The following is a 25,495-nucleotide window of genomic DNA, read 5'->3' on the forward strand; positions in this document are numbered from 1 at the left end:
TGCCTCCTGATCCTTTAAAAAGTTCAAGTGATTAGTGGCAGATGCCACCAAAAGCCTGTGAGTTGAAGACTCTGCTTTCAGAGGAATTCCAGGTGTCTTGCCCGCTGTGTTGATTCCAGTCCACATATAGCTCTGGATTTTCTCTGTTTTGCCAGGCCTTAAAATCCTGATTAGTATGTGGCCAGAAAACTACACCTGTAACTACTTTACTACTATGTTAATGAATAGAAAGCCCTAGTCAGCTTCAATTCAGGAATATCCATGTCAGTCTAATTGCATTCACATTAGCAGTCTTAGTGCTGTCTAATGTGCCAGCTAGCCTCTGGGACTAGAAAGATGCTTGTTTATTACTATGGCAACTGTAGCCAGTGGATACATTTCCTATTCAGAGAGCACTGCTGATTCTTTTTCTAGTCTGACATTTTCCAGAGACCTGTACTGTTTCTGCATCAGCTATGACGTGCCTTTATTGACAGGCTAGAAATTGTGCAATGGAGGAACACAAACTGACAAAAGCAACAAATTCAGTGCCAATCCACTTGTAGCTCATGATTGAAGACCTGCTGACACCACCTGAAAAACCTTCTAGTGAGGAACGGTGCTGCAGCTTCTGCCCTATTCTATAGTCTCTATATCCCTGACTGCTCATTTTTCATTACTGGGGACATTTGTACAGAATTAATAAGATTTTTTTTTCTTAATGCACATCTTTAAAGAGTGGAACAAACATTAATTTGTATATGGATTTAAATGGCTTGGCTTTCTCTCATGTCTTATCATCTTTGTTACATCTCAGAGTTATTTACAAAGGTTTTTCTAAACTCTAGCCTTTGTCACATGTCTGTCTCTGCAGTGATTCATCATGTTGAATTTGCAACTTCCAATTTCTTAACATTTTGTTGCCATGGTATCACCAGCACTCAAGGATTCAGTGCTGGATCTGGCAGAAGGAGAAAGCTCTTACTCACACTCTCTAGATGGCTTTTATACTAGAAATGGAAAGTCAGTTGCCAGCAAAGTAAATAGTTGTATAAATGTTTTTTTCCTTCTTTTCCCCAGTATGAAAACAACTCTTCAAGAACCAAATATTGTGTTCGTTCCATTAACATGGAAATCTGCTGATCACAGGAGTTGCATTGCCCTAAGAAGCTGATACGCTTCTTATCTTTGTTCCTTGCCTAGAATAGCAATCCTTTTAGGTTCATTCATCGCAATTAGGATGTCTCAGAGCATTAAGAGCTGATAGGCAGATGACTTCTTAAGCCTGGTTGGCACTGGCATTTTCTGCAAAATGTTAAACCGCTTTCAGCCTTGCAGCTCCAGAGGCAGTAGCAACAATGCTGGCATAAACTGGCTGCCAGTGCTGTCACCCTTGTTCTGTGCAAACCTGCTCTTGGCAGGGTTAGACAACATGGTGGTTATGAAAGGCAAGTGGGCAATCTATGCTAACGCTCTTATTGCTGCTGTTCCTGCCGCAGGTGCACTGCGGGGGAAAACTTAGAAAATGCCAATGTAGAAAAAATTCTGGGGTGCAGAGATTCTATTTTTGGTGCAGTAGTGCCCCAGTAATGAAGAATTAAGGATGGCAGATCCTAAGTGCCACGACTTGGCTCTTCTAAGTTGGTCATGGCGTGCTCGCGCTCTCTCTCTCTCTCTCTTTTTTTTTTAAATTTCCTAATGTGTATCAATTATTCAAATACATTAATTTTTAAAAATAATGTAATTGGGGAGGAAGGAGAATTTATGCTTTTTCTTGTGCCTTTTCAGCAGCCTAACTAAAAAGTTACAGTTTGCCTCCTGTAAGATATGCTAGCAGCAGCCTCTGTCTGTGCTCAAGGGCTCCTGGTCAGGCCAGGTAGAACAATATGCAGGGTTGTCAGAGTGCAGAGCTTTATTAAAACCTTAAGTCCCTGGCACTTGTTCAGAAGTGATTGCTGGCCCCATTGCTTACAGCATTAAATATGCTGTCAACCAAGCAAGGCTCTTGTCCCTCCTGAGGACTAGGTCTAGACCAAATTTCAAAGCTCAGCCAAAATGATCTGTTTTAAACCTTTCAAATCTATTATTTGGGGCAGGATGTTAGGCTCTTACAAAAGCAGAGGGACTGAAGAACAAGTGGCCAGTAATTCTTGATTTTTCTAACCAGTAACTAGCTGTGACACAGCGGCTAGCTGATCTCATCTAGCTATGACTGCAGTCAGTGCTTTGGGCCACTTTTAGGTTTTTATTATTCAAATGCAGAGGGCTCCTTGTATTGCTTTCCCAGCAGCGTGACTCTTGTTAACAGCCTCCTCGTAGAATATGGGTCATCTCTGGCTGTCAGAGCTGCCTTAAGGTTCCTTCCCCCTTTTTCTGCTCTTCAGCAGCAGTCTGTGCTGTTCCATCCTTCAGAGGTCATGTACACTCTCACCAATCTACCAGAGATGTTGGTGCTTAAGTATCTCACTGCAACCCAGAGACAGAATGCAGCAGTGCCTCGGCAGCTCTTGCTATTTGATTTATTTATATTGCCAGGTATCATGATCATTTCCCCACCATGTTGTTTGCTGTACAAGCACAGGGTCCAGCCTCCCAGCCCTGAAGAGCTTACATCTGAAACTGGGAAAAATTAAAGGCTTGGGAGGGGAAGGAATATCGCATTCAAGCAAAGTGGTCAGGGTGGTGCTAGTCATAGACTTGTTGGTACAGTTTTTGTCCCCCTTTAGCTTATTATAGAAGAATGGAGGGAGAGCAAATGAGAGGATGGGGTGCAGGAGCAGAAAACAGGAGCAGAAAAGTGGAAGAGGGGGATGAAAGAAGGGGAAGAGGGTCATTGAGGGGGAGGGCGAGAATATGAGGCGGGGAGTGGGGAATAAAGGAGGAAGGCAAAGAAAAATATCAGACTGGACCAGGAGGGTGAGAAGGAATGGGGGTGCGGTGGGGGGGGGAAGCAGGAGAAGGTTGGAATCAAACATCAGTCAGCAGAGAGAAAACAATACCCAGTGTTCAAAGGCTGAAGAGCATTGTGCTGCCCCCAGGCATTCAGGGCTTCTGTATGCTTGCTGTTGCTGGGGAAGCACCCGCTCCTTTGAGCCACCCATCTCCTATGGTCATAGGAGAGGAAAACTCAGTGAAATAGAGCTAGTCAAAGTGAGCTGCCATGTGAGCTGTGTGTAGGGTTGCCTGGAGCTGGCTTTGTTGTCTCCTTGCTCCTACTCCAGAAAGTCTGGCCGAGGCATTCTTAAATCTTCAGCAGGAAGGCAATAGTGAATCTGGGCAGTGGCTGCATTTTCCCTGATAATCGTTGTTTACTATTGCTGCTGATACCCAAAAGCGTGCTTCTCACCTTCCAGACAGAATGGGTCTGAACTCAGCCCCAGAGAGCTTACAGGCCTAATTTGATGTGAAGGAGTGAGACAGTAAGGAGGGCGATGACAGAAGTGTCAATCAGATTGTTATGTGATTACTTAGCGGGTGCTGGCTGGCACACAGAATGCTGCGACAAGGAAGGTGTGTTTTTTTTTCTTTTTCTTTGCTTTCCAAGTAAATTGATGTCTGTCTTGGCTAACTTTTTCAGGCCTAGTGGCAGAAGCAAGTGGGGAGACCCGAACTAGAAGTGTTGGCCTCACAAATCATCTTAGAAAGGGCATTCCATGCATGTTGTGGGAGCAGGCAATGATATTTGTGGATAAAGTAGGGCACTGAGGTTGGCATCACGGGGAGTGGAAGGAGGAGATCAGTGCAGTGCATGGGGAGTGCAGAAGGAGATAGCTAAGTTATGGAGAATCGTGAAGGGTGATTACAAGAATCTTGGGCTGGACATTGTGTAGACAGGAGCCAGTTTAGTGATTCAAAGAGGGTGGGAAATAGGTTCCAGTCCGGTGGTGAGGAAGGTGATCTTAGTAGCAGCAGCATTTTGGATGGATTGAAGGGGGTGATGTGGGTGCCAGGGAAGCCCCTGAGAAGATTACAGTAATAGGGACAGGAGGTAAGGACCTGAACAAGAGTGTTTGCTGTTAGGTCGGACAGAAAAGGTCAGGTCCTGATGATGAAGTGTCAGGACTGGCTGGGTGTGATGGCAAGGGAGGAGGCAGCGATTATCCTGGGTTATATGCTGAGGAACTGGTGGTGGTCTAAGGTGAAGGGAGTTTCAGAAGGAAGCTAAATTCAGCTCTGGCTATGTTAAGCTGACTGCTAGGCACGCGGGAGGGACGGGATTGGAGTGGGGGAAGTAGATTGGTGAGTTGCTGGCTGGAGATGGTAGTTGAAGCTGTATGAACAGATGAGATCACCCAGTGAGAGGGTGTAAAGTGAGAACAGTGGGCCAAGAACAGACCCTTGGAAGGGGAGGAGGTCCCTGAAGGATCAGCCAGACATGCAGCTAGAGAGGGTGGAGGTGCAGGTGGCAGGATGTTGAGAAGGTGGCTATAAGGAGCAGATGTTTTGAAATCCACGTTAGGAGCATAGGCGCCAACTTTTTCCGGCGCTGGTGGGTGCTCGACCCTGGCCCGCCCCCATTCCAACCGTGTCCCCAAAGTCCCCACTCCAACTCAACCTCATCCCTGCCCCTATTGGACTCCTTCCCCAAATCCCCGCCCTGGCCCCGCCTCTTCCACAAGCGTGTTGCATTCCTGCTCCCTCCCAGTGCATGCCGCTGCGAAACAGCTCTTTTGCAGCAGCAAGCGCTGGGTGCTACAGGGAGAAGTGGGGAAGGTGCACTCGGGAGGAGGTGGAGGTGAGCTGGGGTAGTGGGGTGGGGAGCTGCTGGTGGGTGCAGAGCACCCACTAATTTTTCTCCATGGGTGCTCCAGCCACCGAGCACCCACAGAGTTGGCGCCTATGGTTAGGAGGGCCACCACCACTCTGAGCACTGAACAGAAACCAAGAAAGGACTCAGGCCACCCATCCTCTCTTTTGTCTCTCCAGAATCTGCCTGAGGACCATCAGCAGCTGACTCAGTGTGACTCTGTGGCGAGTGGGCATGTGTCTGAATCGCACGCTGCTGAGCTGCAGGACAAAATCCAGCAGTACAATTCCACCAACAAGGTATTTGTTCACTGGCAGCACGTTCAGCTTCTTGAGGATTCTCGTTTACCTTAATTAGCAATAGCCATGAAGGGTCATTGCAGGCACTGGAAGTTGCCCAAACTGAGATGGTGCTATTGGCCTTCAACAAGGCTAGGATGTGCTTCCTTTCCTATAGCTATGCTATGCAGCTTCCTTCCTTATGCTAGTTCTAAAGCAGTGTTTGAAAGACCTTCCCCTATGCCAGGGGGACTCCATAGAGCCATTGGAAGAAAGATGCCTACATCCCTGAGCTCCACCCACTGCCTGCCCCTCCTGCTCTGGCTTCTTGGCTGCTGCTTCTCTATGGTGAGCCTTCTGCAGGCAAAGAGAGGGAAACTGCCATGGAGACAGCTGGCCTCCTTTTGGTGTGGGGTGAAGGAGGTCAGCCTGCAGAGGGGCCTGCCCTAGCATCCTTTTAAAGGGCATGAATTAAAAATTAGCTGAACAAGAAGATGGCCAGCCTAGTGGCAGGTTAAATGAATACACATGGGAAGGCATAGCTGGTTTTATGTATGCCCATTGTGGTGTTGTAAATTAACTGTAACCAATCAGGAAAACACCACAGAAGTTATTGTGAACAGCTCCATGCAAACTTCTGCTCAGTGTGCAGCAGCAGGCAAAATTGCAAAGTGTTTTACCACCCCTTTCTTAACACTGCTAAACATAGTCTGTTACAGTGCTCTTGTATAAATCCGTTGTCGTCCATAGCTGGAACACTTAAGTTCAGTTTGGCCAGCCTTGCTCAGGAAGGATAACTCCAAAAGAGAAAGGTCTGGAGAACAGCAATGAAAATGATTAGGGGTGTGGAATTAAAAAGACAAGGGCAATTTAGTTTCAAAAGAAGCCAAATAAGAGGTAACGTGCTAGGTGTATAAATTAATGAGCAGTATAGAGATGGTCATTTGGGAGTATTTGAGAATGAGTGTGGTATCAAGGCCATTATAGATATTTACCTTCTCACAATAAAAGATGTTTAAAAGGCAACATTTAAAACTGATTAAAATAAACACTTTTATTAAGCAACTTAATCTGTGGAAGTCACTTCCACATGCTGTTATGGAAGCAATTGAGCAGGATTGAGAAAAGATTTATCTTCTATTACACTAGTGAGGATGAAAACATAGGAGGTGCTTTGGCACTCATGTTTCAGGGCATAAACCAGCCTTCCCCTCCAGCCATGATGTTGCAAAACTTCTGTGTGGCAGGGGAACCCCTAATCAGCACCTACCACTCCAGCCCCAATCAGGGAAATGGGTTGGGGCTGGGTAACTAGCTAGGACTGGCCTGGAAACTGGCCCCACCTGCCAGCCTCATTAACAGGGGCTAAATGCTTGGGAGGCCAAAAAAGGAGAGTAGGCTCAGAAGGAGCCAGGAGCCTGCTACCCTGTTGCCATGGAGGCCTGTGCTAGGCCAAACCTGTAAATACTCTGTAAATATTTGGAGCTTGGTGGTGGGGACCAGACACAGGAATAAAGAGCATGGGTGTTGCACCAGCTTGAGGTGGTCCTGACTCATTGGGGAGGATTTCGCTGTGTTGAAGCTAGGACACTGGGCTGGATGGACCATGCATTTGCTCGAGTATGGTGTTACCTAAATCCAGGCAGTTGCTGCAAGAGTGAGTGGCTGGATGGAGGGTGCTACCTGGAGAAAGGGAGGAAGAGTGTAAATATGTAGCTGTAATGCTCTAGCGGTACTGGGTGAGTTGGAGGGAAAGGAAGTGGCCTCTGGGATATGTGGGTTCTGTTCGGAGGTTCCAGATCTCCGGGAGTACCAAGGGCTGGAACCTCTCCTCCCCTTTTGAAAGGGTTGGGGAAACGAGTAATCAAAACTGGGAATGGCATTAGGCAGCTGAGTGTTGGAGACTGTATCAGACAGAGTAAGCAGGATTCCAGCCCCTCCCTCAGACTGGATCACTGGGGGCTGGAAGCACAGGTTCTGACTTTCCAAAGTGCCGGAGGCTGCGTGACCCCAGCTCTATCCCAGGCCCTGCCCCCACTCCACCCTTCCCCCAAGGCTCCACCCCGCCTCTTCCCACCCCTGCTCCACCCTGCCCCACCTCTTCCTGCCCAGTTCAGTCCCCTCCCCCAAGCACACCATGTCCTCACTCCTCCCCCTCCCTCCCAGCCTCCTGCATGCTGCGAAGCAGCTGATTGTGGCGGGGGGAGGCACTGATCCACAGGGCCCACTGGGGTGGTGAGAAGAAGCTGATGGGGAGGCTGCCAGTGGGAGCTCAGCACCCACCATTTTTTCCCCCATGGGTGCTCTAGCCCCAGAGTCAGCACCTATGGCTGGAAATTGGCCTCAGTCCCTGTGAAAGAAGGGAAGGCCTTGCATTGCCTTGTTGCTATTTTCTCCACCCAGATCAGGAGCAGCAGAGCCAGGCTTCAGAGGGAGCCACTTTGATCTTGGTCTGGGGAAATAAAGAGGAACCTCTGGGCTCTGTGGACTCAGTATGGTGTGGAGGGATTCTTGGGGGCAATTTGAGGACCTTTTGGGCTTGGTAACTAAACCGTTGTGTTCTCTGTGTTCAGTTGCTGCAGGAAAAGCTAAATGAGATGAATTTTGAATTAAAATCTGTCCAGGAAGCATCCCAGAGACAAGATCGTACAATCCAGAGTCTGAATGAGGCCCTGAAGAGCAAAGAAAGTGAGGTAACTAGCACTGCTGGGGGGGGCCGGTGCTGTGCCCTTGTATAGGAAATGTGGATGCAGGGAAGCATGCTATTCTAGCAGCAATTCAGAAGGAACCCTTCAGTCATCCTTGGACCTTGCTCATTTCTCCTGTGACTTGTTTCTGTCAAAGCACTTACAACAGGCAGAGGCAATCTGTGCCCAAGACTCCTTGAGGTGTGGGGCTTGCTAACGGTTGGGTGTCCTATCCCCTATCTTGCAGACAGAGGAGCTGTATCATGTGATTGAAGGGCAGAATGAGACCATGGCCAAACTACGAGACATGTTACATAGAAGCCAGCTTGGACATTTGCAGGTACTTCCCTGTGGGCCCCTCCATCCCCCAGAAGTGAGGGGCCTTTGCCTTTAAAAGAAAATTGAAAAGCGTTGGGTATTTCACTGTCACAGGCTCCTTCATTGTTCTGAACAGCTCTCGTGAGCTCACGCTTAAACACTCTCACGTTTCTGTTCTATCTTGTCAGACCTCGGAGGGGCTATCCCCTTCCCAGCAGCAGCACATGGCACTGCTAGATCTGCAGAACACACTCTTCTGCACCCAGCTGGAGATACAGCAGCTGAAGAGGGGTCAGCGGCAGAAAGAACACCAACTGGCTGAAGCCAGGAGAGCTACCCAGCTTCTTGAGGCTGCTGTGCAGGAGGAACAGCAGCTGAAAGAGGTGTCATGGAAACACAATCAGGTACGGCATGCTTCAGCAGTTGAGCATGGCCTGATGCCACATGCAAATGACAGTAAAGTGTTTTTGCATATGAAGAATACAAACCAATGACCTTCATAATGCTTATATTAGCTGAATGTCTTAAGTGGGTACTGTGCTGTGCATTCTCTGTCTAATTCATGTTAGCTTACATTCAGTAGTACGTGCACACAATCAGTGCAGAGACTGAATACAGTGGATCAGTAGTGGCACTTACTGGTATGTTTTAACTGGTACAAATGTCCTGTTTCTTTTTGTGATGCTGTATTCCTCTTTCTTCAGTGGATTAGCTGGGGTAGACTTAAAAATTTTCCTGTGCATGTAAGAACCATTTTTTAAATCCCCTTTTCTAGCCAGAGTTGAGGTTGAAAGTTTTCATCAGTTTTAAAGTTGTGCCGTCACCAACAAATTTTCACTTTGCGGGAAAAAAAAGTGCAGTTAGGGAATTGAGTGCAGAACCCCAATTCCACTTGCTTGTCAGTTTCACTACCAAACTTCATGTGGTTGGACCCACTTTGATAGTGACTTTCTGAAGAAGTTAAGAGTTAGTTGCACCGTTCTTGCGCTGGGCACAAAATAATACGTGGAACTAAAGAGGAATGTGGCTGGTCACTTTGGTGAGATGGACGGATTTAGAGTTTAAAAATCACTAAATGTCTCTGTGTAATTTCAAAGAAGAAGTAATAAATGTTTGAAAGTTTGCTTTGGTGGCTGTGCTGTACAAAACTCCTACTCAGCATGTAGGTAAGTAATCAGATGTGTCTATGTGGAAATGTATAAAACTCCGTAGCAATGGAGGTAGGGAATAGGAACCCGCAACTTGAGACATACTCAGCCACGGTCCACACTGACATCTGTCCATGCAGCTGTGGAAACCCTATCTCCATCTACATGTGTGCTACACATGTACTGAGCCTAGCTTCCATAAGCCGAACCACGTGGAGATATTCTTCGGTGCTCCATCCATATGTTTGCTGAAGGGTTAGCATCCCCATCTCCTGTGGAAGGAGGTCAGGCTCTCAGTTTTCTGATCTGAATGACAGAAGCCTATAACATCTGAATCCTACTGAACTTGTGGTATGCTCTCCTGCAGCCCAGCCTACCCTTATCCTGTTGAATCTCACAAGGTAAACATGCTTCTGAAGAAGTGGGGTTTTTTACCCACAAAAGCTTATGCCCAAATAAATCTGTTAGTCTTTAAGGTGCCACCAGACTCCTTGTTTTTAACAGGATAACAGCAGCTCCTGAGGCTGTCTCCATCTTTGGTATGACTGACTGACAGGGCTTCCTGTTAGCCTTTTGGCTTCTAGTGGGGAAGTGAGTATCTTATGGCAAAGAAGTGAGAAGTGTGTTTCCTTTCAGGAGCTGCGCGGTGTTGTGCAGCAGGTACAAGCAGAGCTGCAGCACAAGGCTCAGCAGCTGCGGACCCTGGAGGGGGAGAGGTGCTGTGAGATCCGGGCCGAGGAGCAGCGTGTTCAGCGTTTGAGCCAGAGGCTGGCTCACAAAGAACAGCTTCTGCAGGTGAGGTGAAAAATTATGCGAATCAGGGATTAAGCTCACCTTGGAATTTGAGTGCTGGCAACCACGTGACTATGTGCAGCTCTCCAGGGCCTGTCGTCAGAGAGATTGGAGTCTGAGGGCAACCCTCTGGCTACAGCCACAGGGAGGGACCTGTAGCTGGGGCTGAGTCGTACTGGCGAGCCCTAACTGGGGAGGGAATAAGACAGAATAACACTGACCTGACCTGTGGACTCAGCCATCCTTTGAGTATGGAGAGAGGAGAGTGAGGTCAGAGAGAAGTTCTCTGACCTTTCCTTGCTCTGACCTCAGAAATCCTGGTACTGGCTCAGTAATGTTGGTGTCTGTGCTGATGTGTGCTTATGGGGCCCCTTCAGGAATCCCGGGAACTTCTGCAGTGTTGGCAGAGCTTGGAGAAGAACCCTGTGGTGACTGACGCTATGCTGGAGAAGTTGCAGCAGCGAGTCAAAGACCGAGATGCTGCTCTGGAGGTAAGCACAGGACATTCCAGCACAATCTTCCCTGTCCTTTCCCTGAGCTCAGTCCCTGGGGTCCTGTGGGGGTGGGTAGGCACAGCATCCCTTGTGCTTTGACCTCCCTTGCCCGGGTTGGTATCCCCTCCTCTCCCTTTCCCTGGGGCTGTTCCCACTTTCCCACCCCCATAGAGTGAGCTGAGTTCTCCCACCTAGTGTGAAGTCGACTGCATGGCGAGAGAATTCAGGATGCTGTTCCCACGCAAGGGAGTCTCTCTATGACCTCTACGTCTCCTTTTCTCTCCCTGTAGCGAGCAATAGATCAAAAATTTTTTGCTGTGGAAGAGAGAGAGCAAGAGCTGAGACAGCTCCATCTCTCCGAGAGAGAGCGGGAGCACGACTTGGAGAGACTGCGCAGCGTCCTGTCCAGCAATGAGGCCACCATTCATGTAAGCGTGAGCCCCTCCCTGTGCAGTGCACCTATGGTGTCGGTGATCAGCAGAGCTCCCGACTCAGCTTGCCACAGCATTCATTCCATTGGTGTGGCCAGCCCCTTATGTTAGTGCTTTGGCTGCCTCATCGATTCCACGGCCAGAAGAGACCACTGTGATCATCTAGTCTGATCTGCATTAAACAGGCCAGAGACCTGCCCCACAATTTTAGAAAAGATCTTGATTTAAAATGGTCAGTGATGGAGAATCTACCATGACCCTTAGGAAATTGTTCCAATGGTTAATTAGCTTCACTGTTAAAGATTTATGCCTTATTTCGAGGTTGAATTTGTCTAGCTTCAGTTTCCAGCCATTGGATGGTGTTAGACCTTTCTCGGCTAGGTCGAAGAGCCCATTATTAAATATTTGTTCCCGTGTAGATACTTATAGACTGTGGTCAAGTCACCCCTTAACTTTCTCTTTGTTAAACTAAATAGATCTCCTTGGGTCTGTCACTATAAGGCATGTTTGCTAATCCTTTATTCATTCTCCTGGCTTTTCTCTGGTGAGTGTTTGCTTAGCATACTGGCTGGCATACATCCTCATCCCTCCCCACGAGGCAGTTTTCTGATGGCCTCCTGCATCTGGGGAAGGAAGTGGTTAAACTAATTGTTCCATGTGGCATTTCTCAGCTGGATGCTGAGGTGGAAACTTTCCTTAGGGAGTGAATGTAATGGCTGTTTGGGGCTGCACAAAAGGGTAGAAGAGACTGAATAGTTTCAATCCTGTTTACTTAAGTGCACAAGAAACTACTTGGGCCTCAGTGTGTTCCTGGTTTTCTTTCTGGTCCCTAGAGCATGGAGAGCCTGCTGAAAGCCAAGACGCTGGAACTAGAGCAGGTGTCGGCAACCTGCCAGAACCTCCAGTGGCTGAAAGAGGAAGTCGAGGCGAAATCCAGCAGCTGGCAGAAGGAGCAGGAGGGGATAATACAGCAGCTGCAGACCTCTCTGCATGACAGGAACAAGGAAGTGGAAGTAAGGCCCATGCTCCCTGCTGCAGTGCCTCCATCCATTCCGTCTTCGGGTGGGATCCCTGAGCACTACTGCCAGGCCTCTGGGCCACTCACTCAATGCCGCTGTGCCATCCTGCTCCCCTTGGAGGGGGTGTCAGACTCATTACCCTGACTTGGTGGGGCGGGGTGTGTGTGGGTGGGTGGGACTCTTAGCCCTGCTCTGCTCCTCTTGGAGATTCCCCAGTGTGTCACCTTTTTAAATTTCTGTGCTCTCGGCCGCAGTGCAGAGGAGGGAGCACATCGGAGGCGATGTAAAAATATCTAAACTAGCATAGTCCTCAATTTGAGAGCACCAACAATTGCCAGCTTGTGGAAGCAAAGGCTCTCCCTACAGAATGGAAGCACAGAGGCACATTGGCCTTTGAGTGACATGCATGGCCCAGCCCCTTCCATATGTGCTGCAGGAAGAGCGGGGGCGAGCCAGGAAAGCTGCTCCCTGGAATCCTGGCAGGCTCTCGCAATGCTGCGTTGGCATAAATGCTTGCTGTGCGTAGATTCTCTGATGGTGACTACACATGATCAGAGGGGTGCTCCCAGGCTGCACAGCCATTCATCCCCAAGTGCCAGGCTTCTCTGAGCATGGAGATGGAACATTTCAACCCCTTTCTCCCTCCTTTTCCCCTAGGAGCTCACAGCAACCTTGCTCTGCAAGCTGGGCCCAGGGCAGGGTGAGATTGTGGAGGAGCTGTGCTTGCGTCTCCAGCGTAAGGAGAGGATGCTGCAGGATCTCCTGAGTGACCGATACAGACAGGCTGGAGAGCATGAGACTGAACTTCGGGAGCTACTTCAAGCCGTGAGTGCCCGGGAGCAGCAAAGCCGAGTGAGTTGTGCTCAGAGCAGCCGCCGACCAGCATGGCTGTGATGGGTCTGTTGTGTGGAAACTGGTCTGCAGTCTCTGATGCCATTCAGGGAGCTGCAGGAAGTGTCTTTTATGTTTCAGAACCACACAATAGTGAGAACATCCCACTCGCCCATGTTAATACAGAGTAAGGTTACAAATATCAATGTGTTGTCTGTGGGAAATTCTCAGAATTATTACCATAGAGCAGCGTTTGCTTGTCCACGTGCCCCACAGACCTACGTTGTGAAACCTGGGAGCACTTCTTGTGCACCCAGATCAGGGATTGCATGTGCATATTGTTGGGTTGGGGAGAGGAAGGTGTGCAGATTTCGGCTTGTACACATTCACAGGGCATTGTGTGCACACGTACCACCACTGCCTGGCCAGTAGTCATGGGAAGGATGAACCCTGGAGCCCTTTCCCAGAGCTGGGTGGAGCCATCTGCCCTGCCTAGAATCAGAAGGGTGGAGGGGCAGTATGGGGGGAGCTCTGGCCATTGTATATTAGCTGTATTTAACAGTCAAACTAGTACTCGGGACTATTGTGTGCACTACCAGGGAGTTAATATTGCCACAAGAGTCTTACCCTCCGCATTGCCTGCGTTCTGTGCATTGTGGTCAGTTTTAAATGTCAGTGGAGTTTTGCATTGAATTTCCCTTTTTAACAACAGGATTAAAAAGCCAAGCTCCCAGCTATCTCCTCACAGCATTTGCCTCCCTTTTCTCCTCCAGCTTCTATCCTCATCCCCTCTGTCCTTCCAGGCCTCCTCCCATATTGCTGCACTCCACAGCCCCCATGCCATGGGTGAGTTTTCACCATCCCAGTCAAAGGTTTGGTAGCACTGCTGAAAAGTTATGCAGCAAAGGCTGGGTCAGTGAAAGCAGGGGGCTGTGATGGCAGTGCTGTAGCATTGATTGTTATGTGTGCTGCCACAAAGCCCATAGCAAAGTCTCCTGTTAGGGTTGGCTTGGGACTCCTGATCTCCATCCAGCAGCAAGTGATTGGTAAATCTGTCCTTATGTTGCCAGAGCAAGGAGTCAGGGCCACGATTTGTGCCAGTGGCCACCTGAGACCCAACTCTTTGTCACCTCTGCTTCTCTTCTCTCACCTTGCTTTCCCGCTGCGTCAGGTGGCTGCCAAGAAGATGGTGCAGGCTCTGACAGAAAAGAGTGGTGAAGTACAATTCCTGCGCCAGCGGCTGGTGGAGAAGGAGCTGGGGAAGAACCTAGCAGCTGATAGCAGGATCCTCCTCCAGAAAGACAAGCAGCCCTTTCAAGTAGGAATTGTGCACTGGATTGTTCTGTCTTTTGCATGCTGCCTCAGGACGGGGAAGAGAAGTGATTGCTGTAGCAGCAGAGGGGAGAGAGAGGCCTGTGGGAAGAAAGCAGATGCAGAGAGATAACAGAAGGGGGTGATGAGATGCACTTGGCAGGGAGGAGTGATTGAGCACTGGGCGTGTCACATGGAGGCCCTTGGCAGCTGTTGATATTTACTATTTGTATTGCTGTAGTGCTTAGGAGTCCACTCATAGACCTGGACCCCGTTGTGCTAGGCACAAACAGAAAAGACCCTCCCTGCTAAGGGGAGGCCAGCTGAGATCAGAACATCCTGATCTGAATTCCACAGCTTTTTCTCAGTCGCTCAGCAGCCCCTTCCCCACAGATCTGCTGAGAGCAGACACTGCTGGTGTGGGCAGTATTGGAGCCCCCAAAAGGATGCAGGGCGGGAATCAACCTCCCAGAAAGTCATGGTCCAGCCTTGGCTGGGAGCAGGAAGAACTAATTTTAAGCCTGCTAATTCTTAGCAGAGCCTGTCGCATGTACCCACATTTAATTATTTCATCCTCAATAGTCAAGTGTTTTTAAACCCACTTTGCTGGGAACCCCTTTGTGACGGGTTCTCTCACAGAGACCCCCTTGGGACTGTCCTCTGACGAGCTGAAGTTACCTCTGAGCCCGTTTTCCCTGCTAGCTTGGGACTCCAGAACCCTACCTTGCAGCAGGCTAGCGTGTCTGGCTCAACAACACAGACCCAGGTCTGGTCCATGCCCCCAAAGCTGCAGGCTTTAACCAAAAACTTCTCAGCAGGTCACCTGCCTCCAGCATTAGACACCCAGCTCCCAATCGGATCCAAACCCCAAATGAATCCGTTTTACTCTGTATAAAGCTTATACAAGGTAAACTCATAAATTGTCCGCCCTCTATAACACTGAAAGATGCACAGCTGTTTGCTCCCCCAGATATTAATCACTTACTCTGGGTTAATTAATAAACAAAAGTGACTTTTATTAAGTATAAAAAGTAGGATTTCAAGTAATAACAGACAGAACAAAGTAAGTCACCAAGCAAAATAAAGCAAAAACATGCAAGCCTAAGCCTAATGCATTAAGAAATCTTTACAGGTAAAATCTCACCCTCAAAGATGTTCCAATAAGCTACTTCTGGAGACTAGACTCCTTCCTAGTCTGGGCCCAGTCCTTTCCCTTGGTACAGTCCTTGTTCGTTCCAGCTCAGGTGGTAACTAGGGGATTTCTCATGACTGGCCACCTCCTTTGTTCTCTTCCACACCCTTTTATAGCTTTGGCACAAGGCGGGAATCTTTTGTGTCTCTGGATCTCCACCCCTCCTTCTAAATGGAAAAGCACCAGGTTTAAGATGGATTCCACCATTCTTCCTGGGCTGGCTTACACGAACACAGGAAGGCTTGCAAGTAAACAAACCCATTCACAGTTCATTGATTCTGAAGCACCCTTAAAGGCTTCCACTTAATGTGTTTACATCAGTAATACAAGTTTATATCTTATTCTCCTAACTCCAGACATAGAAATAATACATGCAAACAAATAGGATGAACACACTCAATAACACACAGTAAATTATAACCTTTGCAATGACACTTTACAAGAGACTTTTTGCATAAAGCATATTCCAGTTACATCATATTTATACTCATAAGCATATTTCCATACAACATTATGGAGAGCAACGTCATACCCTTTATCACTGAGCATGAGCCAGGCTGCTTTTGTTGGAACCATTTCAGTTGTTTCTTGGTGAACAAACATCTGCTTTTTGTTTAAAGTTGTAAGACATGTCACAGAGTTTAGAATCATGGAGTTTAGGCCAGAAGGGGCTAGTAGGCCATTGGTGGTTTGTCTCCACTCCCCAGTGTCTCACAATGAGCTGGAAAGACTTTCCTTAACCTTTCCAAAATTGTGCCTCTGGGCTGAGCTCCACTGTTAACCTCTGAATTCTCGATGCTGGGTTGCACAGAGAAATATCTCTGCTACGTAGCTAGCTAGTATGGCTCAGCCCAGAGAAGTTCCTCAGAGGGCTCTGGGGGAGCGTAAACAGGGCTGACTTGGGAGTGGCTTTGTAACCTTTACTGTCACTGTCAGCACCTCCAGAGTGTCCGATTTAGCAGATGTTTGGAAGAAGGAGAGGCTCTGATTGAAGATTGCTACCCATCATGGAAAATCGCCCGGCACTGTTGCCCATGCATGCAGCCTGTGGGCATATTTGATTCCTCTGTGTGCCTCCTGCAACCAGACCATTGCTAAATCCTGCTGCTTTTTCATGACAGCAGCTTTGGTTCATCCTTTCCTCTTCATTCTAGCTATTAAAGCCGTAGTGCTATCTCAGATCATCTCTTGCACTGTTGCTGCAGCCGCTTCTCTGGTGTCCCTGCTACATAGTCCCCCTTGGTTTAACCCAAACGCAGTGACCAAGAACCCCTTTTCCTGCTCTGGACGCCTCTCTTTGGAGTCCCTTTCCTGACTTCCCAGGCTTGTTTGTCACACCAGATTTAAGCTTTCATCCCATTTGCGCTTGTCTCCGTCCATTCCTCTGGGATCTGGGAGCCCCAAAAACTTACAGTCCTCTGGTCAGCTCCCTCATAACTGAAAACCCCATTTGGCCAATGGTCTTTGTGACACCAGTGAGCATGTGTCGTGTTTGGTCTTAGCACTGGATTGTGAGGTCTGGAGGTGGGTGGTGGGGTCTGAACTGTGCAGGGTGCCCAGGGTGATCTCTGAGGGGGTAAAACCAGGAATCGCTTTGTGTTTTCAGGAATTACTGCCAGGAGGTTGTGGGAATGCTACCACTACCGGAATTTCCAAGGGAGAGGACAGCAAATTCAGGATGGAGAAAGGTCAGTACAGCGGCAGCTTCTCTCCAGTCCGTACAAGGCTTTTGCTATGGGGAGAACTGTCTCATGTGACAAACAGCCTGCAAAGACACCAAAGAACTCTAACCAGGAGTATTGACTGGAGTCGTCCTTCCCCAGGGGTGTGATACTGGGAATAAAACTTGAGGCACTCAATGACTGTGGCTTAGATTTGGGATGGGAGACTGGTGCTCAGGAATCACTGATGGGTTCTGGACTCCAGTGCTGAGTGGAGGAAGTTGGTGTGGGAGTGGGAGCTGGTGTTTTCTGATCACTGGGCTAATCAGAATGTCCTGCCCTCCTTGACTGGGAGGAGTGCAGTTAATCTGGGAGGGTGGTAGGGGATACTTGGAATTTTCCCAGGGCTGGGGCCACTGGACTCTGGAGGGGAGGGCATCGGGAATGGACTCTGGGGCGGCTGGCAGTTGAGGATCACTATGGGAGCAGGAGCATTAGAAAAGGCTTTGAAAAATCCATCTCAGTCCAGTTCTGTTAAGGATTTGAGCTCTAATTTGGAAAGCGATTCTGTTTCTAAAGCTTGCAGTTAGAAAACCAGGGTGTGTCTGGTAAACGATTCAAGCCCTATGTTAGTGTAACTTTTTGGGCTGTGGTTTCCTCTCCAGGCCTGTTGGAGACGGCTGCCGAGCTGGAGAAGGAGCTTGTTAATGCCAGAGAGGAACTGGAGCTAATGGCAAGAAAGGAAAGGGAAAGCCGGGTGAGTATGTGGAGAGACCCTGAGCGTCTGGAGTCTGAGGCTTATTTCACTCAAGACCAAATCCAGCCTGGTCTGCTTTCAAACAGCCATGCTGTGTTCATACTCCCACCCTGTGGGGAACTGGCTGTCTCTCGCTCAGTGTTTGTACTGAGCCTGGAAGCATAGAGTATTAATTATTTGGTTTCTGGTGAGGACCCTGTAGCACCCTGCGTGGGAATGGAAGGTGCTAGCCCTGGTGTCCTAGTCAGATTCCATCTCTGGCGATTACATTCAGCCTCCCTGTGTCCTCTTGTATTTTTGTTGGATATAGGTTTCTTTTTCATGTCCTGTCACAAGCAGTGTACTGTTAAACTGCTGCTGTGTTCCACCCCAGAGATATCTAGATGGTTTCAGTTTAGGAAATAAGCTCATTACATTTGTGAGTAGCTGGCCCATGCTTTATCCTGGGGACGCTCTGGTTTCCGGTGTAGCGACCTTTACGCCTCACTACTGACTAAGGCAGCGGTTCTCAACCAGCGGGCTGCTGGTCCACATGGGGTCCAGGTTCCTGGCTGCCTGGTCACCCAGCGCAGTGGTCCAGCTGGTCCGGAGCTGCCCACCAGCCTGGTGGGGTCCAGGGCCCGGGGCTGCTGGCTGGCTCGGTGAGGGCTGGGGTCCGGGCTGCCGCCAGCTGCCCTACAACCCAGCCCCACGTGGCCGAGTCCAGGGTTTGGACTGCTGCCCAGTCCTGCACAGCAGGGTCTGGGGTCACTGCCATCCTGCCCACTCTTGGCCCTGCTCTGTGAAGGGATCTCTGGGCGGGAGGCACTAGACCTAGGGATCTGTGGAGGGAGGTTTGTGGGGAAGCACACTGTGGTTCTAAACCTGCAGCCCAGCAGAGTCCACAATGATAAATAGGTTGAGAACCACTGGACTAGGGATTGTCCCCACGTGGTGTCATAGTCATGAAGCTGACAGATTGACGCTGGTCCTTAATCTCCATGGCAACGGGACCATCAACTCCACAGGCACCTCTCTTGATAGAGGGGTGAACAAAGGGTCTGGTTATGGGGTCGCAGTGCTGACTTGATGAGTCTGAAAGTAAGTTTCCTTCCTGGGCCGGTTTGGCCCTCCTCTGCCTTTCTCAGAAATGTTGTCTTTAGACTCTGGAGACATTGTACAACGTGTAGTGTTGCACGGAGTAAAGGAGGTCACTCACGACTCTGGCCAGCACCACAGCTTAGGGGCATGGGGGTGGGATGATTGGGGCAGTGACATGGAGGGTTTATGGCATGTGTCTGGGTTGCAGAGCTTTCGCTGACCCTGTGGTCTCTGCTCTGTAGTTGGAGCTCTCTTCTCTTCAATCTGTGGTGACAGCACAGGAGGAGGAGCTGCAGGTGCAGGCCTCAGATATTGAGTCCCTGACCAGGAAGATCCAGAGCAAAGAGGACCTTATAAAGGTGGGATCACTACAGTTCTCCTGACATACTCTCTGATCATCTCTGCCCAGGGATGCTAGTGAAGAACCTCCAGTTCCCCCCCCACCTCGAGCCCTCTAGCTGGCTTCCAGTGTACTGTAAAATGTCAGAACCAGGAAGCAAGGTTTCCATAGAGATCAGCAATGAGGTGGATGCATGAGGAGACTCCCGAGCTGTAGTCGAGGTCTCATGCATGGATCTTGTAACATCTTGGGCTTGGCATCCTGGGCCTCGCTCCATGGTTCCTGTAAAACACAAAGAGTTGGAAACCCAGGGCTCCTTATGACATCTCGTTATTGAGGAGTCTCCCAGCATTCTGCCCAGATGCTTATTTGGTGATCTCGTTTCTCCTGGAGTGCGCTTGCTGTGCATCCTGGACCTTGTTTAGGAGTTCTGGAGCATGCAGGGTGCCTTGCATCCTGTCTGGAGTCTTGAGCCAGGCTCCTGTTAGCACAAAGCAACAGTAAGGTTTGCTTTGGGATGTTGGTGCTGCACACCGCCTGAATGTGGTTTTTTTCTGAATTATCTGGCTCACCCTTGGAAGGGATAGGAGTTCCCCTTGTTAGAGACCCTAATCTCCAGTGTCTCTAGGGACCTTTGTAACTCCAGCTCCCACTGATTTGTATGACGTTCAAGAGGTGTCTCCTGTTGTTGATCTCCAGCCAGCTCTGCTCTCCTTGGCTTTCAGGACCTGCAGATGCAGCTGGTTGACCCTGAAGAAATCCCAGCTGTGGAGCGACTGACCCAAGAAGTCCTGGTGCTTCGGGAGAAAGTAGTCACAGCAGAGTCACGAGGACAGGAGGCTACAGGGAACAGAAGGCAACAGGTAGCACGTGCTCTGATGGAATCTCCCGCAGGGGGGATATCTCATGGGCCGCAGGCTGAGGCCTGTTTCCAGTTCCTGCAGTTAGTTAGTTCTCTATTGCCAGTTCTGCACTGTAATGCTTTTGCCTGGGAGGGAGTGTGCCACTGTACATGCAGGTGTAAGAGGGGCTCAGACCCTCTTTGTGGCACAGAGAGGTGGTTTGGATCCCCCTCAAGGGCAGAGGTCAGCATCTCATCTCCATGTCCCTGACATGACCAACTCCAGTCTCTTGGCTGGACTCTGCCTCTCACGTGTGTCTAGGTGGGGGTGAAGGCCTTGCTGAGCTCCTACCTCTGTGCCTGTTGCTTTTTGCCTCCGTTCTCCCCAGCTGTTGCTGATGCTGGAAGGGCTGGTGGCAGAGAGGAGTCGTTTGAATGAAGCTCTGCAAGCAGAAAGGCAGCTGTACAGCAGTCTGGTGAAGTTCCACACTCACCCAAACAGGTAGGGGGCCCTCGGGCTGCTCTTGTGCTGTCACTGCCCGTGTGGTCCTGCGAGGTGTTGGAGCTGCACTCCCTCCAGAGGACTTGTTCAACGGGAAAAGTTGAAGCACTAGCATGTCCGTGAGCCTGTGTGTGCTGCAGAAGGGCTGACCCGGTGTGAACAGGGAACTATTCGGTGGGCTGCTGCTGGGGAGTGGCTGATTTAAAGGCAGCATCCTTCCCATGGAGATCACATGAGGCAGGCGAGACAGCAGGAGTTAATCACACCCCAGAGCTCTAATGCTCCTTTCAGATTCTCTCTTCTCTCCCCTTGATTTCTTCCTGCTCCTTTGGCCTAGTCTCCTGACATCTGAGAGGCTGCACGTCCCTTTGTTAAATCATTGATCTGAAAATTGCTGGGGGCTTCTAGTGGTTTGTCCAGGTCATTCCCCTCCATAACAGCGTAACTGATGTTGCTACCCTCCACCATGCAAACCCTGTGCCTTCCAAGGTGGTGGTGGGGAGCTGAGCAGTTTGCGGGGCTGAAGGAGCCATGTGCACATGGAGTTTCTCTTGGTACCTGGGTCAATGGTGATAACTAGTGATGGCCAGGAAGCCACCGTCCCTGCCCTGCTTCCCAGAGGATTGGGAGTGAGTCTGGGGGAACTGCTCCGTGGGTGTAGGAGTCTGTGCCTGACCCATGTGGGAGGGAGGTGCTGGGGCCTAGCGCCTGCAGCTGTTTCTGGTAAAAGTTAGAAGAGAAGCAGAAGAGGCCGACGCTGGATCTACCTTTGGAGCACTGATGAGCAGTGCTCTGAGTAAGTGTTGGCTCACGTCTAACCACCACTGCTCTGCATCCTTGCTGATGTGGACATTCTGTGAAGCCTGTCTAACCCTCTTCCCTTTCTGTATGACATGTCTAATTAGCCCTGAGAGAGGCCAGACTCTGCAGGCTGAGCTGGAGAGGGCCCAGGCACTCCGTGGACGACTGGAAGAGGCTCTTGGCAGAAGCATGGAGCATTTGCGCAGGCTGGAGACCCTAGGCGCCTTTGGAGGTGGGGAACAGCAGAGTGTGAGAGTCCTACCCCAGCATGCCTTCTGAGCTCTGGCCTTCACCCTGCCACCTGCCCTGGATGGAAACTGGTCACTAACAGAGCAAGCCTGGCTGACTGACTCTGGGAGGGTTGACTTGTTACTAATGATACGATAGGAGTGGTGCATTTAGAGCTGCCCTGGAAATGGCGATCTATGCAACCCATGTGTGTCTCGTCTATGTACTTGTTTCTGGCCCTTCAGGGGAGGTTATGAAATGTATTTGCACATTTGAGTCATTCCATTTTAGTTGATCCTCCTCCATCTTTCTCCTACTCCTCCCTTCGTTCCTCTCCCCATGGGCCAAATAAAGATTCCCTCCCTATGAAAGCGATTTTAAATGTTTTGTGCTATCTCACAAATGCATGGGGTTTTTTTTGTTTGTTTTTTTCCCCCTAATCTTTCCCGGTCAGTTAAGTGCTGCTCATAGGACAACGGCTACCTCTGCAACTGCATGGCAGAGTAAAGAGAAAGCAAGTGTCTGGGAGAAGCACGTTCTCCCTTGCAGACAGAGCTGGGCCCTTTTGACAAGGACAGTGGCAGCCAGAGAGGAGGGAAATGGTTGTTTTGTCACCGATTACCTGGCCAACCAGGGCCTTTTTTGGTAGTTGCTATATCACTGATATCGTCTCTTGGGCTAACAAAGAAATGACCCGTTTTAGGCTACAGTCAGATCCAGCTCATGTGGAACCCTTGATTGGAATCTTTTCCGTTTCTGTGGTTGAGACAGTTTCTCTGCCAGCCTTGAAACGTGACTCATTCCTCCTGGGCTAAGCTTTGCTCCGTGGGTTGTAATGGTCCGCAAGCTTCTCTGTGCAGCAAAAGGAAAGAGTTCCCAGCCCTCAAGACAAAAGGGCTGAGGGGCGGTTGGGGTGATAAAGCCCAGTCTGACCTGACAGGGCATGTTCCTATCAGGGTGGCATGGGACATGATGCCTCCGCTCCATGTTCTCAGCTTGTGCGGTCCCTCCAGTCCACTGCTTTGAAAACTTTAGGTCAAGCTGTAGGACCCCTTTGGGCTCATGCGGCTCTGTGCTGTTTTGCAAGTGGGTATGAGTGGAGTGTTTATTCCAGGGTCTCCGTGTTTCTCTTTCATAAAGGTATTCCTACTGCTCTAAACCAGGAGAGCCAAACCAGCAGGCATTTCCCACACCAGCTTTTCAGTGGTCATCTCTTATGAGTGGCAGAGGGGAAATCTACCACTTCTTATGTTCTCTGTGAGCAGGGGTAGGATGAGATCCAGTACATCACTTAGTCACCCGCTTTCCCTCTCTTACACGTTTATATGGACCATCTTCTCAACAGTGAGCAATAACAGCCAGGGCTGAGGAGCTGCAGTTCCCTTCAGTGTCCTTGTTCCCTGCACCCTGCCTCATTCATGTAGACGGGATAGAGCAGCTCTCATGCTTCTGTCAGGAGGAGATCAAACCATTCATGTGTCTTAATCCTCTTCCCTACTTTGTCATTTCCACCTTTGAGTCTAGGCAGGGATGGAAAAGCCCTGGTTAAGTGTGTCCGGGCCATCTGCCACTGGCCAATTCAGGACTTTTCCAATGCGTGTTTACTGCTGCTTGAATGTGCTGATAGATAGCTATTCCATTGCTACTCTGGGGGCTGCTTTCGCAGCCTAATACATTTCATTACCAAGAAAGTTTATCTTAATATTTAATCTAGATTTTCCCTTTCTTAATTTCATCCCATCAGTCCTAGATATATCTGTGTATCATGCTGTCTCTCTCTCTCTCTGTGCTGTTTATACCCTGCAGATGTTACTGTTGTGTTCCCCCTTAGCCATCTCAGACAGATTTAGGTCTTTTAATCTTTCCTTATCAATCCAGTACCCTGCTAACTCTGTCACCCCTCTCTGAACTGACTCTCTCCACTTTGTCGGTATCTGGTAATGTGCCCAGGAACAGAATGAAGTTGAATCAGCATGGCCTAGTGGACAGGTGCTGTGATGATGTTTTTACATATGCAGCCCTGAGCTGTGTCTGCATTGTTTTCTTTTTCCAGTTTTGTCACGCTGCAGCCTTGTGTCTGATTTGCTTCTTTCAGCATCCTGGCCTCCCAGCGCACCCTGGAGCTGGGGTTTGGACCATTTCCCCCAGATGTATGAGTTTAGTTCTTTCCTAGCTCTATGTAAAGGATTTTTTTACAAACCCTTTTAGCATAGTTATCCTCATAACTCCCTGGGAGGTCAGGCACTACTGTTAGCCCCCTTCTACAGCTAGGGAACTGACAAAGATTAAGTGACTTGCCCAAGGTCATGCAGGAAGTCTGTTGCAGAGCAGGGGACTGAACTAGGGTTCTCTCAGTCCTGGGCTAGTCCCCTAACCACTAGGTCGTCAATTCTCTGAACCGTGTATTTTCTGCCTGGAGTATGTCTCCCTCTTGCCCCTCCCACATTTTAGTTTCATCTGAATTTCATTCCGGTGCTGCCTGTGCCCCCCTTCCCAGCATAAATAAAGATAGGCTGTAGCTAAGCCTACCCATTGCACCCTCTGTCCAGCACTGCTATTGTGTGGGTTAGCATAATCTGTCATTAACCTTTCTGGATGGCCCTTCTGACCACTTTCTATCCACATACTAGTATTTATACCAAAGCTGACTTCAGTTCTAAGAGTATGATGATGTGAGAGAGTATTGTATGCTTTATAAAGTCCAAATATAGCGTGTCTGCTACATCCCTTCAGCCACTGAGCCTAGTGAAAAAAGCACTCGGCTTTGTGTGGCAAAATCTTGATGTACCAATGCACGGTTCCTGCTTGCTCATGATTCTGATAGCTGAGAGATGTGTAGTGGTTTCCCCCATCCTCTATTATTTTACTCTCGGGGTACAAAAGGAGAATGGCCAGATCCCTTTTCTTTCCTTGGGGGAACATGGTGGAAAATTTGTTTTTCTCCAATCTTCTGATCCTTCCCCATTTTTTTGGATTGAAAATTGAATTCCCAGCAGCCAACAGTGATCTCCTGAGGGCAGGGGGGAGCAGAGTATGCAGGCCCTGATTCTTGTGCCAGTCCTGGTTCCCTGGTTATCCCAGAAGCCATTGCAAAGGTAGACGGTGGAGTCTAAACATTCGTCTGTAGCTGCAAATAAACAGTTTGTCCATTGACTAGCTCACCCACAGGCCCAGAGAAGCCATCTCCTTGTTAAAAGGTGCTCTCTCCAGAGTCTGTCTGTGTTACCTGTAGCCACCCCTATCAGTACATACTGCTCTTAAAGTCTCTTGTGCCAGCCAGAATGGGGGTACCATGCTTCGCACTCAGGCAGCATTTACACTTGCTACACTGGTGCAAGGCAATGGGAATTAGGTCCAGAGATGGCAAAGATGGTGAGATTAATAGATTCCAAGGCCAGAAGGGACCAAATATGTGACCTAACAGTTACCTGGTAGGTTATTTTTAGCCCATCCACTGCCACTCTCCCTCTGGAGCCTCTCTGGAGTTCTTCCCTGTGGCGTAGCGTCAGCGCTTTGTCCAGGCCAGTGTAAATACCAGCAGCGATGGGACTGCTGTTCCAGGAAGTCTGTTCCATGGTCTAAGGACAGATCTCCCTGGCAGACCCGTCTTCCTGATTGTTTCAATTCTCCTTTTTAAAAAACTGTTGCTTCTCCCCGGGCCTGGATAATTCCCCTCTCCGCAGGGTTTTTGCACCCTTTAGGTGTTGGTAGACTTCTACCAAGTTACCCCTTTTTTTGTCATCTAAAGAAGCAGTGCATATTGGGCTCTTCTGGTACAAAGAATCCTTTACAGCAGGCTCAGGCCCCATTATTCTGGGCATCAGGCAGCCCCAGCTGCAGAGATGTCTCCAGCGCCCTGCTCAGCTGCATTGCTTGTCTCCTTGCTCCAGTTCTCTCCTATGATTGCCTGTTAATGACTCACCACTTTCTGTCAAACACAATAGGCTAGTTTCATGCACACCAGGGTCCCATACCTCCCTGCTCTGCACATGCAGCTCCCAATCCCATTGGGTTTTCCTTTCCAGCCCCATCGCATGCTCATCGCTGGCTTGCTGTCC

The 25,495-nt window shown here is 49.4% G+C and overlaps 1 protein-coding gene across 5 annotated transcripts in view; it reads left to right on the forward strand.

The window, feature by feature from the left end:
• The window catches only part of LOC311525545 (myomegalin-like), a gene marked incomplete at its 5' end in the record, with an annotated part of 101,045 nt that extends 79,233 nt beyond the window's left edge, over nt 1-21,812 (forward strand). For 4 of the 5 annotated variants that reach the window (XM_084637773.1, XM_084637772.1, XM_084637774.1 and 1 more), the window contains 16 exons: nt 4,906-5,025; nt 7,578-7,697; nt 7,939-8,031; nt 8,198-8,413; nt 9,794-9,952; nt 10,327-10,440; nt 10,734-10,871; nt 11,708-11,887; nt 12,551-12,745; nt 13,896-14,042; nt 16,834-16,915; nt 17,554-17,645; nt 18,968-19,084; nt 19,791-19,928; nt 20,296-20,408; nt 21,314-21,812. In XM_084637773.1, the coding sequence (XP_084493899.1) occupies nt 4,906-5,025; nt 7,578-7,697; nt 7,939-8,031; nt 8,198-8,413; nt 9,794-9,952; nt 10,327-10,440; nt 10,734-10,871; nt 11,708-11,887; nt 12,551-12,745; nt 13,896-14,042; nt 16,834-16,915; nt 17,554-17,645; nt 18,968-19,084; nt 19,791-19,928; nt 20,296-20,408; nt 21,314-21,488 (2,199 nt within the window). In that variant the 3' untranslated portion in view covers nt 21,489-21,812. The remainder of the gene's footprint in view (nt 1-4,905; nt 5,026-7,577; nt 7,698-7,938; nt 8,032-8,197; nt 8,414-9,793; nt 9,953-10,326; nt 10,441-10,733; nt 10,872-11,707; nt 11,888-12,550; nt 12,746-13,895; nt 14,043-16,833; nt 16,916-17,553; nt 17,646-18,967; nt 19,085-19,790; nt 19,929-20,295; nt 20,409-21,313) is intronic. The other variant, XM_084637771.1, reaches the window with a different exon arrangement.
• Nucleotides 21,813-25,495: the final 3,683 nt, after the last annotated feature.

This window comes from Lepidochelys olivacea (genome assembly GCF_965140295.1).
Source record: "Lepidochelys olivacea isolate rLepOli2 genome assembly, chromosome: 8".
In the NCBI taxonomy this organism is placed as follows: Eukaryota; Metazoa; Chordata; order Testudines; family Cheloniidae; genus Lepidochelys; species Lepidochelys olivacea.